The sequence below is a fragment of the Perissodus microlepis genome, chromosome 1 (genome assembly GCF_051167445.1).
Source record: "Perissodus microlepis isolate ML-2025 ecotype Zambia chromosome 1, ASM5116744v1, whole genome shotgun sequence".
NCBI lineage: Eukaryota > Metazoa > Chordata > Actinopteri > Cichliformes > Cichlidae > Perissodus > Perissodus microlepis.
Window position 1 is genome coordinate 20,791,567 of NC_140461.1, and position 13,587 is coordinate 20,805,153.

Consider the following 13,587-nt stretch of genomic DNA (forward strand, 5'->3'; position numbering starts at 1 on the left):
TCCCTGGAATTGCGAAGAACATTAAATACATGAAATCTTAAAGTCTTAGCTTGTTACCTAATAAAACACTATAAGTTAATGAAGCTTCTTGCAAATTTTACAAAACAATGAATGTGTTTCTGCCTCAAGGTATTTTGTTTTCACATCATGAGCTATATCATCCTCTCTGCTGTGATTACTTCTTCACAATAAAAATACATAATAGAAGTCATTATTCTCTGAAAAGTAAAATCTAATCATTCATGTAAATAATTATTATGCTTTGGGCACCATTTACCAGAGAAGGATACAAAAATAATGCATACATTTTTTGTTATTGAAAACTGCATTCACTTACAGTCACATGGAAAAGAAAGCTTTGACAGGACTTAGGAAAAACTAAGTATACTCTGCTAATCAAATACATTTGATTAATTGGTCATCAGCAACTTCAAGCACCTCTTAAAGAAGAGGTTTTAGCAATACTCGGATATTGAGCTTGTTTTGCAGCCACAGGGTCTGGGCACCTTTTCAGTCATTGAGTCGACCATGAATTGCTCTGTGTAACAAAATATTCTAAAGTCAAATGTGAGGCCATCTGTCCAATAACAAAAGCTTGGCCCAAATTAGGCCATCTAACAGGATAATGCCCCAAAGCACAGAAGTACATCTACAACAGAATGGCTAAAAAAGAAAAGAATCAAGGTGATACAATGTTCCAGTCAAAGTCCAGCCCCCGATTGAAGTGCTGTGGTCAGCCCTTAAGACAGCCATGCATAAACAAATATCTTTAAATGCCAATTAAGTGAAGCTATGATAGAAAGAAGAGTGGGACAGAATTCCTCCACAATCATGAGAGAGACTGATAAAGTCAAACACAAAACAATTACTTCAAGTAACCGCTGCCAAAGGTGGCTCTACAAGCTACTAAATCATGCAGTGTACTTAATGTTTCACAGAACTGCATAGAGTACTGTGAAATCTTTCTTTTTCACAGAACTGTATCTGCTGCAGATACCGAATATGGACACGGCCCAAATGAGAATGTGTAGAGTACATGAAAACAATATTTCAGATACAAAGCAGTGTAACAATGCACCCGTCAGCAAAACGAGTATAAAGGAGATGGCACTGCTGAGTTAACAGTGTCATAGCATTTTAGATAAAGATACTTATATCCTCTGGGTGGTTTATCATGATACACCATGCATCAGTTAAATAACAGCATACTAAGCACTTAAATCACTTTTCAAAAAGGTTCCATACAATAATAACTGTCAGGGGAGTTATTAGAAAGCTGTCAGATAGTCTCTCAGCGAATACAGCAGAAACATAAACAGAGGTGTCATTTGAATATTGTTCAAAGTGATGTTGATGATGCATTTTGATTTTCCTAGCAATGGACAGAATATAAATGGCAAAAGTCCAATATAATCTCCATAAATTAATTAGCAGTAGCAAAGCTTTAAATGTTTTGTGACGAGGAAGCATAACACAGCTTGAGCGACTGAACGCACATACACACAGCTACTCCGCTCAGTCAACAAAGATTAAGTGCTACTGAAGCAAACAACATTTCTGTGGATATTTGTTGAATCCATGGCTCAAACTTAAGAACACTTAAGAAACTGTATCCTTGAGCAAACGGAGAGGAACGTCTGCCACAAGAAAAGCAAAAACAGACGCGTTAAGGATGATGGGTTTTAAAGGCTGTTTGGGGCATATTGATGATTTTTCTGCTACATACCTTAAAGGTAACATAAGGCAGTCACCGGTACACTGACCACATTGTTCACAGTGGAGACAATCACTGAAACATCTCTTGCTGCATCTGTCTGCCGTCCATAGCTTCTGGCAATCCAGAAGCTTTGCTGGAAACTGGACACTAATAGAATCTACTAAATGACTTCAATAAAGTGAAAGGCTTTGTGTTGCCTGTATCACCACAAACTAGATAAAGAAGTCTCCCTATTAGCTACAGTATTTTAGTCACAGTCCAATTAGTAGATGAGCCTTTCACCAGGGTATTGTGTTGGTCTTTTAGAGGATGCTATTATCCCCATGCTCACTGAAATGTTTTATATCTCTCAAAAGCATTCCTGTGTCCTTTGCAACGAATTTGGTATCTGATGCAATGCAAATAGACCCTAAGGACAAAAGGAAGTCGCACGAGCTCACTGCAAGAACACACCACACAATAACCTACACACTCGCCTGACCTCGTCCTGCACCAACGATTCTCTGAGCATGCTTTGCTGAACAGTCAGCTATCCTCAGCAGCGCCGGCGTATACTGTATCTCTGTCTGCACGAACGCCACTGTTCACTTGAGCAATATTTGACGTGACATAATGACATACTGCCATCTGCAAATGCCTAAAGGTCAGCATAGCATGGGCACCCTGGGATATTGTGTTGTTCTAAAGCACAAAATACACGCTTGCATTGTTAATTTTAGATTAAACAATATGCACGATCACTTTGTCTGCAAATATATAAACCTTTCTACGCCCTGACTCCATAGCCCCGATAAAGATAATTGGAAGAGGATGGATGGACATAAACCTTATTAATATTATATCTACCACCAATACTCCAATAACCACTTACTCATCTTTAAATAACCCACTTCAATCACAATCAAGTGTGTAAAATGAAAAGACTGTTGATAAGATGATAAGAGGACTGAAGCTTCCGATTAGTCTTTGCTAATCAGCCTAATAACATTTCATACTATGAATAGTTGGCAATACACATCATGATTTAGAGCTTAAAGTAATGACTGACCAAAAGTAGAAAAAATAATTGCCAGGTAATAATTACGTTAGGGAAGACAATGTTTATTTGAACAATGTGTATTACTTTAGTAATCGGAAACAAAACCGATTCAAATGCTATTAATGAGCTAATACACTAAGTGACAGGCTGTTCATATCAAACAGCTGACTTCTCACTTATCATGATTATACTCGACATTTAGGGAGGGGAAAAAAAAGGAGGAGTGCTAGTTAAAATGTGGAGAGCATTGTTACACAAGTATGAGGAGGTTACGCAATACTGTGGAGATACAGAAGAATGAGGTTACTTGCAAGTCATCACTTTCCTATTCCTCTCCCTTATTGTCAGTAGCAAAAATGATCAATATCAGAAATTTGTTGTGCTGTAAATTAGATTTTAAATGGATATTTTGTATTGCAGTTTTCCCTGAAGATCAATGTTCAAGGCCCATTATAACAAAGTGGAAGCTTTTGTTAAGAAATCTACTTAACAAGTTTACTTTATATTCTTTACTTTAAAGCTGAACTCTTCACTGACACTTCAAACTGTTGCACTGTCAGTGTGGTGAACCCTGTTTATGCTACAGTCACGCTAATGGTTGGAAGCCACGGCACAATCAAAACTGTGCGATTAACTTTTGAGTTTGTTGCCTTTGAAATGGTTGCTTCTAAGATGGAGATGAAGTCTGTGACCATTTGCAGTTAGTTTCTTGTCAACGTTCAGGAAAAATGCAGCTGAATGTAGAACTAAGGCAGGAAGCCAAACTCCACAAGGTGCAAAAATCCTTAACAGAAAACAATTTGAATCCAAGAAATTCCAAAACATGACCTAAGAGACACAAGAGAGGTCGTACAGACATCCAGACAAAGACCAAGACTATAAATACATATTTTCCTAGATTTATGACTATAGAAACAAACTTTGTAACTGATCACAAATATCCTTGGTCTGTGAGGTAAACAAGGACCCAACAGTTTAACCAACAGGATTTATGTTCTGGCTAACACCATTCCTTAGATGCAGCATTGGGCTGGCAGCATTGAGATGCTCTACTTCTCCACAGAAGGCTTAGAGAGGCTGACAGCATAGAATGAATTGAGTAAAATGGAGTACTTAAAGAAAACTCCAAGTTCTCTTAGCATAACACTGTTGTGAAATGTACAACCAAAGCCCAGTCTTACACAGCACTGCACATCTGTAAAGAAACCTGAAGCTCACTGATGCTCTCTGTTAAATCGAACAATGATCCAGGTTTGTAAATTTGAAATTATAACTGCAGCCAAAAGGGGGTCTACGAACTTCTTGGTTAAGGTTCCTAATGTTTTTGTAAATGAAAACAGCTAATTTTCATGTCTCGTGTACCCAGAACAGACAGATTAGTGTGCCATCAGCAATGATGTGGTGAAAAACGAGCTCTAGCTGAAAGTGAAGCTGTCAGTATCTGGATCCCTATACGTTCCCACGCTCACCTATATTTACAAGCTTTAAAGTAGTGAGTGAAAGGATGAGAATGCAGATATAAGTGGCAGAAATGAGCTGCCGCCATAGAGAGACTGGGCTCAGCCTTAGAGATAGCATGAGGAGCTTGGTCCTTCGGGAGGGCTTCAGAATAGAAGAGCTATTTGACTATCGTATGGACGTATGCCATGGGTCTGGAGGAAGATGCAATGTAACACTTTATATTCAGCCACATGTTTTAAAATATGTCCATTAGTTGTTGTTTTTTTAATCTGATGATTCTTTGAAATTAAGTCCACATGATGTGACAGTGCATTTTTTTTTTTTAGATAAAGCTAAAAAAAAAAAGGCTTTCCTTTTGCGAGGGACATGAAGTTGCATGTTTTATAATTCAAGTCATAAACTTAGCATTTATACAGCAATTAACTGTAGACTGCCTGTTTATGATTCAACAGCTTTTAATTTAAAGCAACCCGCAATGCTTGTGTCGGTGTTGTAGTCCGTCCATCCGCCTGTTACATAAAGCACTATGTAACTAGAGTAAACAACTACAGATCAAGAAAAGCAAAATGACAACAGATCCAATTATGAATGTATTTGTGACAATTTGTGTTCTACAAACAAAGTTATAATTTGACAGATGCCAGTATTTCTCGGTAACATTGTTAAACATTGTTTCTCATAGCCGGCCAACAGCACATAAATTCTGTTTGACCTTTCCTTTCATTTGTGCTCTTGTAAAACGTTTTTCTCCAAGACAGCGACAGGATGATTTTTTAATCACACATTTTTAACACTGTGCAAATTTGAGGCAAATTTTAGACAGGCATCAGGACTTCATACGTACTGCTGGAGAAGATCAAACCCCACTCAAGTTAACTTGTTACTCCTGCTGTGCTTCCTTTTCCTCTGCTCTCCAATACTCTCCAATACCAATAATTTATTAAAGTAAATAAAATAGTAGCTCCTACTAACAAAGCTACGGGATTCATTCAGCACCAGTGATTAGCTGGTTCTACTTTTTATTGAGTCTTCAGTTTTTTGCTTTTTTTTTTTTTTATTACCACAAGAGCTTTTAATCACTGACCACAGGCTCACTGATTGTTCCTTCAGCTCTTGGACGGGCGTCTAAGAGACCTCTAACAAACATCCACGGCTCCTAATTCAAGGGCAATCGGAGAGTTCCTGCAGCACAGCTTGACAGAATGAGCTAAAGTAGAAGAGTAGAAGAGAAGATGATGAAGGATAGAGAGAAAAATGTGCTTCTGATGTTTGATGAATTAAAGCTCAGATTTGGCGTTCCACTCTTGCGATTGAAATCGCTTTGTGTTATAAACATAAAAACATACTTCTTCTGTCACTTTATTCAAGCTTCCTTTTAATCTCTCCCAACCTGGAGACCCTGTAGCAGGAGCAGGCTCAGTTTGTCATAGAAATGACCCCGCAGCATTTTTCAAAGTATGACTACGACTATCATTACATGGTTATAAAGTTTGTTTCTGTTGAAAGGTTACACAAAATCAGTGTCTTTCTGATTGACATTTCTGATCAAGAAGTAAAGTTTTGCTGGAGCTTTCGATTACACTCTGGCCTTGCGATAACAGTCAATACTGTGTTTCAAAATTCCTCGAAATGTCTCTAATGGCTTTAATAATACTAAAAAGGGAAAGAAAAAATCTGTTGTTGCTCTGTGACTACACTGAATCTGTTTGCATTTTTTGAGTGCGCAACACCCTCAACATCTGGACGACCACTTTCCATTGCAAGGCAATTGTGCACGTCCCCTGGTGGGAAACAACCTCTCTCTAAACATGTCTGACACAAACTGGCTGCAATCACTCTCAGACAGATTTGAAGGTTTGTAAATAACTGGCTTCCCATTTATAACAAGCACAGATTGCAAACACATTACAACTGATCTGAGTCAGTTTGCAAATCTATGAGGTTCTGCCCGGACTCTGAATGCAAGTAGTTCATGTGAATTTCTGTGTATGTAAAAGGTTACAGGTTAGTGCTTTTTAGGTCATTTCACTTTTCACAATAGATAGATAGATGGCTGCAATTGGTCGCAGACCTGGTTCCCACTCATCTTCGAATCATCATTCATTGCACACGGTCCCAATAATTTGGTTCTTGTCAAGGTCTGCACCACTATTTTCCCTACTATGACAATAACATTACCCACATTCTGACTAAATATCGCAATTTTTTCATTTTCAATTGTAAATTTTTTAAAATGTCCAGTTTTCTTAACACACAACTAATGATGAGGCACGTATATTTGCATAATTTGGTTGATCTCTTCTTCAGTAGAAATTATTTTTTTAGTTACAACATTTAAAAGCAATTGCAATCCTGTATTTCAGATTAAATCTTTCGTCTCGTTTTTTCCCTAACCAATCTCTCAGATTGCTTACCAGCAACTTCAACGAAATTCTTTCCATCACCCACTATGACTGGCTGCATGAAGGTACAATAGAGTAATTGAGCATAAACTAATGTTCCTTTATGAGCATGGTTGATGAACCTTTTTACACGCTTCATTCATGTGTCAGAATCGTGTCAGTGGAGTCTTGAATGTGGACCATGTAAAATCATTCAATAAACTGATAGCGCTGTGCCACCGACTCTAGTTTGATGACAAATGCCCACACAGATGCAATAAAAAAGTATTTACCTCCCACACGCTGTCAGACATACAGACAAACAAAGCACTCCGTGTCTATTGATCAAGTGTGAATAGGCATCAGACTGAAAGATAATGGCACGAACACATGCTTTTGTAGTGCAGGTCAAACAGCTCATTATTATGTGGAGAGCCTGGTCATTCTTAAACACACCTCTGTAGTGTATACTGACCAGGTAAAGCACTGACATCCGGGTCTATCCATTGCAATAAATCACCTCTACAAAACCTATAAAATATCATTTAAAACTAAGGTGCAAAAAAAGCACCTCAGCAATTTTTGAAAAGAAATGAAAAGCTTATCCCTGAATACTTGCATGCAAGTTTGCAAAGTCTTTGTTGCCATATAAATTCAGTATTTTTATTGTGGTTTTTAAACTGATAGACTGGCTGCTGGACTGATTCAATACTAAGGTGGACAAAGGCACCTTAGCTCCATCTGATGAATAAAGAAAACCTAGATTCATCAGAATTAATTGTGTCTGAAATCAAATGTATGATATTATTTACATATTTATGCTGTAAAGTACTGTTGCTAACATTGTGGAAGTAGTGCCGAAATCATCTGTCGAGCCCGACCAATACAGGATTTTTGAGACCAATATCAATACAGATATCTGGTGATTTCCAAATCAAACATTCTGATATATCGGGACAATAATTTTTTCTTTCAGATGCACAAAACATAAACAGATTTCTCTAACATTTGTCATTTGTAGTTATTTATTTACTCCTTTAGGCTCTGCTCGGATCAGCTGTAGCAAACGGGCAAGTTGCAGAGTGCACTCTGGTGAACAGACAATGCAATGTAAGCACTCATTACATGTTTGAAGGGTCTTTCTTCTTCTTTTCATTTATTAACCATTAAACATGTCAATACTGATAGAGTGGCAAGATAATATCGCCTGCCAATAAATCAGCTGGGTTCAAATCATCTGTACCAACATACCATGCTACATTGCCCAGGATTCTGATTTTCGTTGAAACAATAGCTTGCCTATTTTCAGTCTTTTTAAAAAAAAAATATATATATATATATATATATAAGCTGAATGATGCCTTAGCTGCTGTTGAATGTAGGACTGGATGGAGAACAGAATAGAAGTTATTAGACCCTCATATTTTTAAAATAGTTTTGCATGCATCATCAGGTTTAAAATATGTGACAGTAATTGGCTGATGATTCTGCAGCAGCAGTGTGCAACACTACAGGCAATCCATTATGGAGACACAAAAGCAGGATTATTTTTGTTATTTGCATGGTGAAATGCATGAAATTTGATTCTGGAAAATTAATCTCATGAGCGTTGTGCAGATGTACATTGACCTTGCAGGTGGGAATGTAAATAATAAAGCTTTTAAGTACTTTTGTGGTATAGGACACCATTTCTTGCTCTACTAAATTGGTTATTTCTGAAAAGGTCATGTAAAAAAATAGAATCGGACCATTAACAGATTTTTGACAACATAATTTCTTCATTCCCACATGAGAGGAAAAAAAACTACAATCCTGATTTGATGAATAATTCATACACAGAGAAGAACAAATTAAGCATCACCAATTCTATGTGGATGTTTGAGCAGCATGTTTCCTTGATTTACTTGCCTTCTGTGCGCTGTATACCTCTAACTAATAGATCTACAGAGTGCTGCTGTATCCAACCCTCCCTGCAAAGAGGCCCATGTATTTTTAATGTCAGCTTCATGAGATGAAATCAAAATTCTGCTCACTGGCATGACCTCTTTCAAATAGTATATACAAGTACTGTTACTGCTACGGATACTTTTACTGGTTAATATCTAGTTAGTATTTAATATTGCTGCCTAGCATTCGTTAACAGCTTTTCTGGTCAAGTGATAAGGAGGCCATGGAGAGATAGTTGTAATTTGCGCTGCTAGCTATTTAAGTCTGTGCATTTACTGCATTTCATTAAATGCTTTTGTTTCAACTTTGCCATAGTAGGAGGAATGTTATTCAAAATAAAACCCACAGAGGTTGCTTCCTGCTGTTGTCCTGATGCAGTCTCATTCTGAAATTTGCGGATTGCCACCGTAACTTATAGCAACCATAAGCCAATGGTCTCAAAGCAAGCAAGGGAAACCATGGCAATGGGCATTCAATTAGAGGAAGGAGCCACCAGCTTTAGTACTACACTTGAAATGCTTATGTTTTATAACAGGAGATTTAGAGCTACAAAACGGCATGACTGCCACCAGCATGGCTCAGTGAAGCTCATACTGGCACATGCAGTAAGAAAGGAGACATAAAACATGCACATTTACACGTGAGGAACTTTCTCAGTGATTAAAAAAGTGGACATTAATAAATGTACAAATGTGAACGTGGTTCTATCTTTGATATGCACAGCAATCAAACTGGATCCAAACTGATCAGAGACAGCACTGAATCACATTATGGACAGTTGTGAAACAATATGAGATCATCAGAGGTTGATGCAGTTGACATTTTGGGATTGTTCTTTTTTGTTTGTTTTTTTGGTGATTCTTCAACAACTCGCCACCTAAACTAAAAATTAAAAAAAAATTAAACCCCTGCACAAAAAAAGAAAAAAAAAACATTACTGTATGCTTTTCTATCATCATACCGGCTCAATGTTACTGTTAATCAGTCTGATCTCTGAACACCCGCTCAAATAATCACACATGCTTCAAAAGATGAACACTGTGCCCCCTCTGTGTGTTCTCAGGAATGTGGTACAGTACCTGTAGGGAATCCAGTCGGAGGAGTGCTTGGAGCTCATTCTGTATTTATGACTGTTGCTGTCTAACTGCAAGGCTAACGGCCTGCAACAGCACCAGTGGAAGAGGCTATGGGGTCTGAGGACAGCGATCACAGCCAGCGAGCCCACACCGCCTGTTCATCCTCTGCACACAGCTCTATATTCCCAGCCTGCCTGTGTGCTTTTTGTACGTCCTCTAGTTGTGGGGCAGCAGATGACTAACAATCCAGTCAGACAGCCGCACTCTTCAGTCATGCACAGTGAACACATGAAATAGCCGTTTTCTTCTCTCTTCCATGTGTATGCTTCCAGTCAATGCCTCTCCTCTTCTCTTCTCCCATCCGCTGCCTCTGCTCCTTCTCTGCGCTGGCTCTCTTCCCTCGCACTTACTCTGTAGGCTCTATCTAAATCTCCCTCTGTTTCTTTCCCTTTAAATCCCCCCTCCCCTCCTTATTCTCGGTCCAAATCTCGATCTCTGCCTCTTTGCCCAATCTATCGCTCATTATCGCTCGTGCAACATCACCTACGCTCGCAGTGAGTGCAAAGTCAAAGGTGCAAAAAGTAAGAAAGGTTATAGAGAATCCCTTTTGTCTTGCATCTTTGATGTTCCTTTAGCGCTATTTTTGTGCAGTGCCACCCCCTCATTCTAATGCAGCCCTACACATACTGTCTCTCTCGCTCTCTCTTTACGCAGACTCCCTGTATCTTTCTTGCACACTATCTGTGTTGTATGAGGCATGATAAGCAGGCATTCAGATTTTTTTTTTTCTGGCCCATAATTTATTTATTCTTTCAGAGTAAGAGGCATTAGCATATGACTGTGCAGACTAGTGTTAACAGCCTTTAATTCAACGCTCTCTACGGGCAGACAAAGGCACCCTGTGATAGTGCCACAGCTCTGAACCTCTCTCACACACATCTGCTTCCGCCCTCCGTCTGCAGCCCCTCACTGTCAGCACACAAACACACATCACTCACTGTGCTCCCAGGGTTATTCAGGAGTCCATCGATAGACAGTTAAACCAAGTGGCTTCCTTGTTTCGAACCTGGTGCAGGAGTGAGTTTAGTATGAAAACGCAGAAATCTTCTTTTTAGACGCCATGTGGAAAATGACCTGCAGCAATCCTGAAAATTATTTTTTGGGGGGAGAAAATCTATTTCCAGTGGGTACAAATGAAACCATTTTGCCTTCTACTGACTCCCTCCTAAATAGCCAGGAAGTGGGACGCACACAAACTTATGGCTGATGCAGGGCTCAGATCTTTGTTACATGCTCAAGCTCCAGTTCACTATTGTGCAAAGTGTTACTCAAAGACAGACAAAGAGCGTAGCTACTTTTAAAGGCAAAGCATCGTCCCTCAATTATTCATTGCAAGTCTAAAAACAAACACCACACTGAATACTGGTAGGAAAAAAAAAAGCCAGCTGAGAAATAAGACGCGTTAAAAATAATTTTGACAGAATTTGGCTCCTTGAAAAATAAAAATGAATGACTTGGATTTAATATTCTTCAAACATAACACCCTGCTTGTAATTACAACATGAATTCTGCTTATGATTTCTCACTCTTTGTGTTTCTACATGTAAAGAAAAATTAGTTAGTGGGGTGACAGAAATCAGCATGTGTATTAACAACATGCCCTTATATAACTAAAACTGACAGAAAGTCTGAAATACAACCGGTCAGTCAAATAAATGAATAAATACATATTTGATCCTCTTGTACAGCCAATAGCATCAAAGCACACTGCGGCTGCTTTACTGAAAGCACAATGAAAAGATTGATTATATTCTGTAACGGTATGGCCTTTCCAAAATGTCACGTTGCAAAGGTGGTTCACCTTGCCTGTTGTTTATGTTTCAGTAAACAGTAAAATATATCAGCTTTCAGAAAATTCCACACATATCAATCCCTTATGTAGTCGTTTCCAACAGCGTCAGAAACCACAAACAATGTTTAAATAAATGGTAGGCAAAACGTTTGTGTATGTTTTTTATGAAGGCCGAGAATATAAAGGAGAATTCTGGTTTCCTGCTTGTTATTTGGCCCTGGAAAAGCAGTGACATGTTGCTATATCAAACCACCAGGTGAAACATTGACTGTTTGAATTATATTGAATTGGGCAGTAAGGCTGCTGCTGTTTCTTCTGCAAATTACACAATCATCATTCCAAGGTCTTTTTCTTTTAAAGAGAAAAGAACGAGTAGTAGTAGTTTTTCCTCACAGCCCACAAGACGCTGGGTTTTGAGTTTTGCAATTCATTTGAAAATACAATTATTGTAATTGCATTGGTCCCCGGTTGCTCCCAGTTTCCTCTCTGCCTTCTCCTCTCCTCTTTTTCTTTCTTCTTCCTTCTCTCTTTCCATAACAGGTAGCTCAAGAAAAAAAGAAAATATCCAAGAATGCCAGCCTGCATTATCTTCCTGGTAACAGTATCTTGGTGGAAAGACAACACAGTAATGGAACAGCTCTGTCTGAGCCCACGAGCAAGGCACTGACTCACATACACCTCGGGTCCAAGAACGACAGCACAAGAGATTTATAATGTATGGCAAACCAGCATTGCATTGTAAGCCTTGGTAAGGAGGTAAATGTCAAAGACAGTCAATAAACTGAACTGTTAATTCACTCTGTGGTTAATGGTGTGCTCCCTGCAAGTCAGCTGGTGTGATAAAAGTGGAAGTAAATAAAACAAGTAACCCCACTAAGGAACAGGTGTAAGCACAGGACTGTGATAAATATTTGATGCTGAGAGGAAGACTTTGAAGTCTGGCGCTGGTCCTGAGAGGCCTGACTTTCCTAGTGACTTTCCATTTTTGCAGCCAAACTACAGCAAACAGTCTTTCTTTCTTTCTTTCCTTCTTCCATCCATTCTTCCATCATGTTCCTCATCTTTTCCCCCTGGCTTTACAACCATTACCGCATTAAAAACCAAATGATAAGATCCTCTTTTTAAATTACATTTTTTAAGTCCAGAATTTGTGCAGAGTTCTTCCCAGAGGCATTTTTCTGTTGGTAACAGGAGGCCAGACAGTATCAGTAATTATAATAATGGTCCTGGCATAGAAGGCACACTGATGTGAAAATGGATCTCTGGCCTGTATCTGCTTGCCTTCGTCAGACTGGCTGAAGCACAGCTGCGGAGTGCACAGCCTTAATAATATAGTAGCCTGATCATCAGCCATGCAGGTCATAAGTTAACTGATGAGTGACAGAAACAATCAACCAAAAAGCACAGTGCTCAAATGCAACAGTTCCATGAACCACTGAATGCAGTGAAGACATCGTTGCTAACGTGCAAGAGAATCGGGCTGTTTTCAGCACTTTTGAGATTTAAGTCCTTGCGCTGGCGCCAAAGTATACAACCATAGCAGTTGCATTCCTATCCTCCCAAAAATACAAAGTGTTTAGTGCACTGTACAACTTCCAAAGTTGAAAATTTACGAGTTTATTTGGGAAGAATGCGTAGAATGTACAGCATAGGTGATAGTTGATTGCCAACAGTGGACAAGTATTTTGGCAAATTTGTGCTTTTAAAGTTTCACTGTGCAAATCATTTCTCCAAGTTGTTACACAACAGCATGTTACAGAGGTCACGCCTGGTTTCCATTATTTATAAACTGACGTGGTTTTTTCCAGCTTTAGAGGCGATCCGTTCAGGAGTGGTTGATAACCTTATCACAAAAATCTAGCCCAGGACCTGTTTGATGCACCATTAAAAACAAAAAAAAAATGCTGTGCTGTGCAGCGTTTGTAGCCCTCCAGATTGTGACTAGAGAAAGCTATATTTTCCAGCAGCTTTTCGAGACTTTCATGACGTAGTCAGCCTTGAATCGAGGGCTCCGAAGGAGGTAATTAGGCCTCAGCTAAGGAGTGAGTCACTGAGTGGATCCACATTATGTCATCACACAAGGGAGCTGCCACATTTTTGAGAGCCAAGGGATT

The 13,587-nt window shown here is 38.9% G+C and overlaps 1 protein-coding gene across 2 annotated transcripts in view; it reads right to left on the reverse strand.

Annotated features, from left to right (window-relative positions):
* tub (TUB bipartite transcription factor) overlaps positions 1-13,587 on the reverse strand; it is a 59,253-nt gene that overhangs the window by 22,332 nt on the left and 23,334 nt on the right. The window contains exon 1 of one of the 2 annotated variants that reach the window (XM_084934689.1): positions 9,625-10,309. The exons of the other annotated variant lie outside the window; for it this stretch is intronic. Within the exon in view, the coding sequence (XP_084790815.1) occupies positions 9,625-9,662 (38 nt within the window). The 5' untranslated portion in view covers positions 9,663-10,309. Of the gene's footprint in view, positions 1-9,624; positions 10,310-13,587 lie in introns of those variants that run through there. 2 annotated transcript variants of the gene reach the window in all.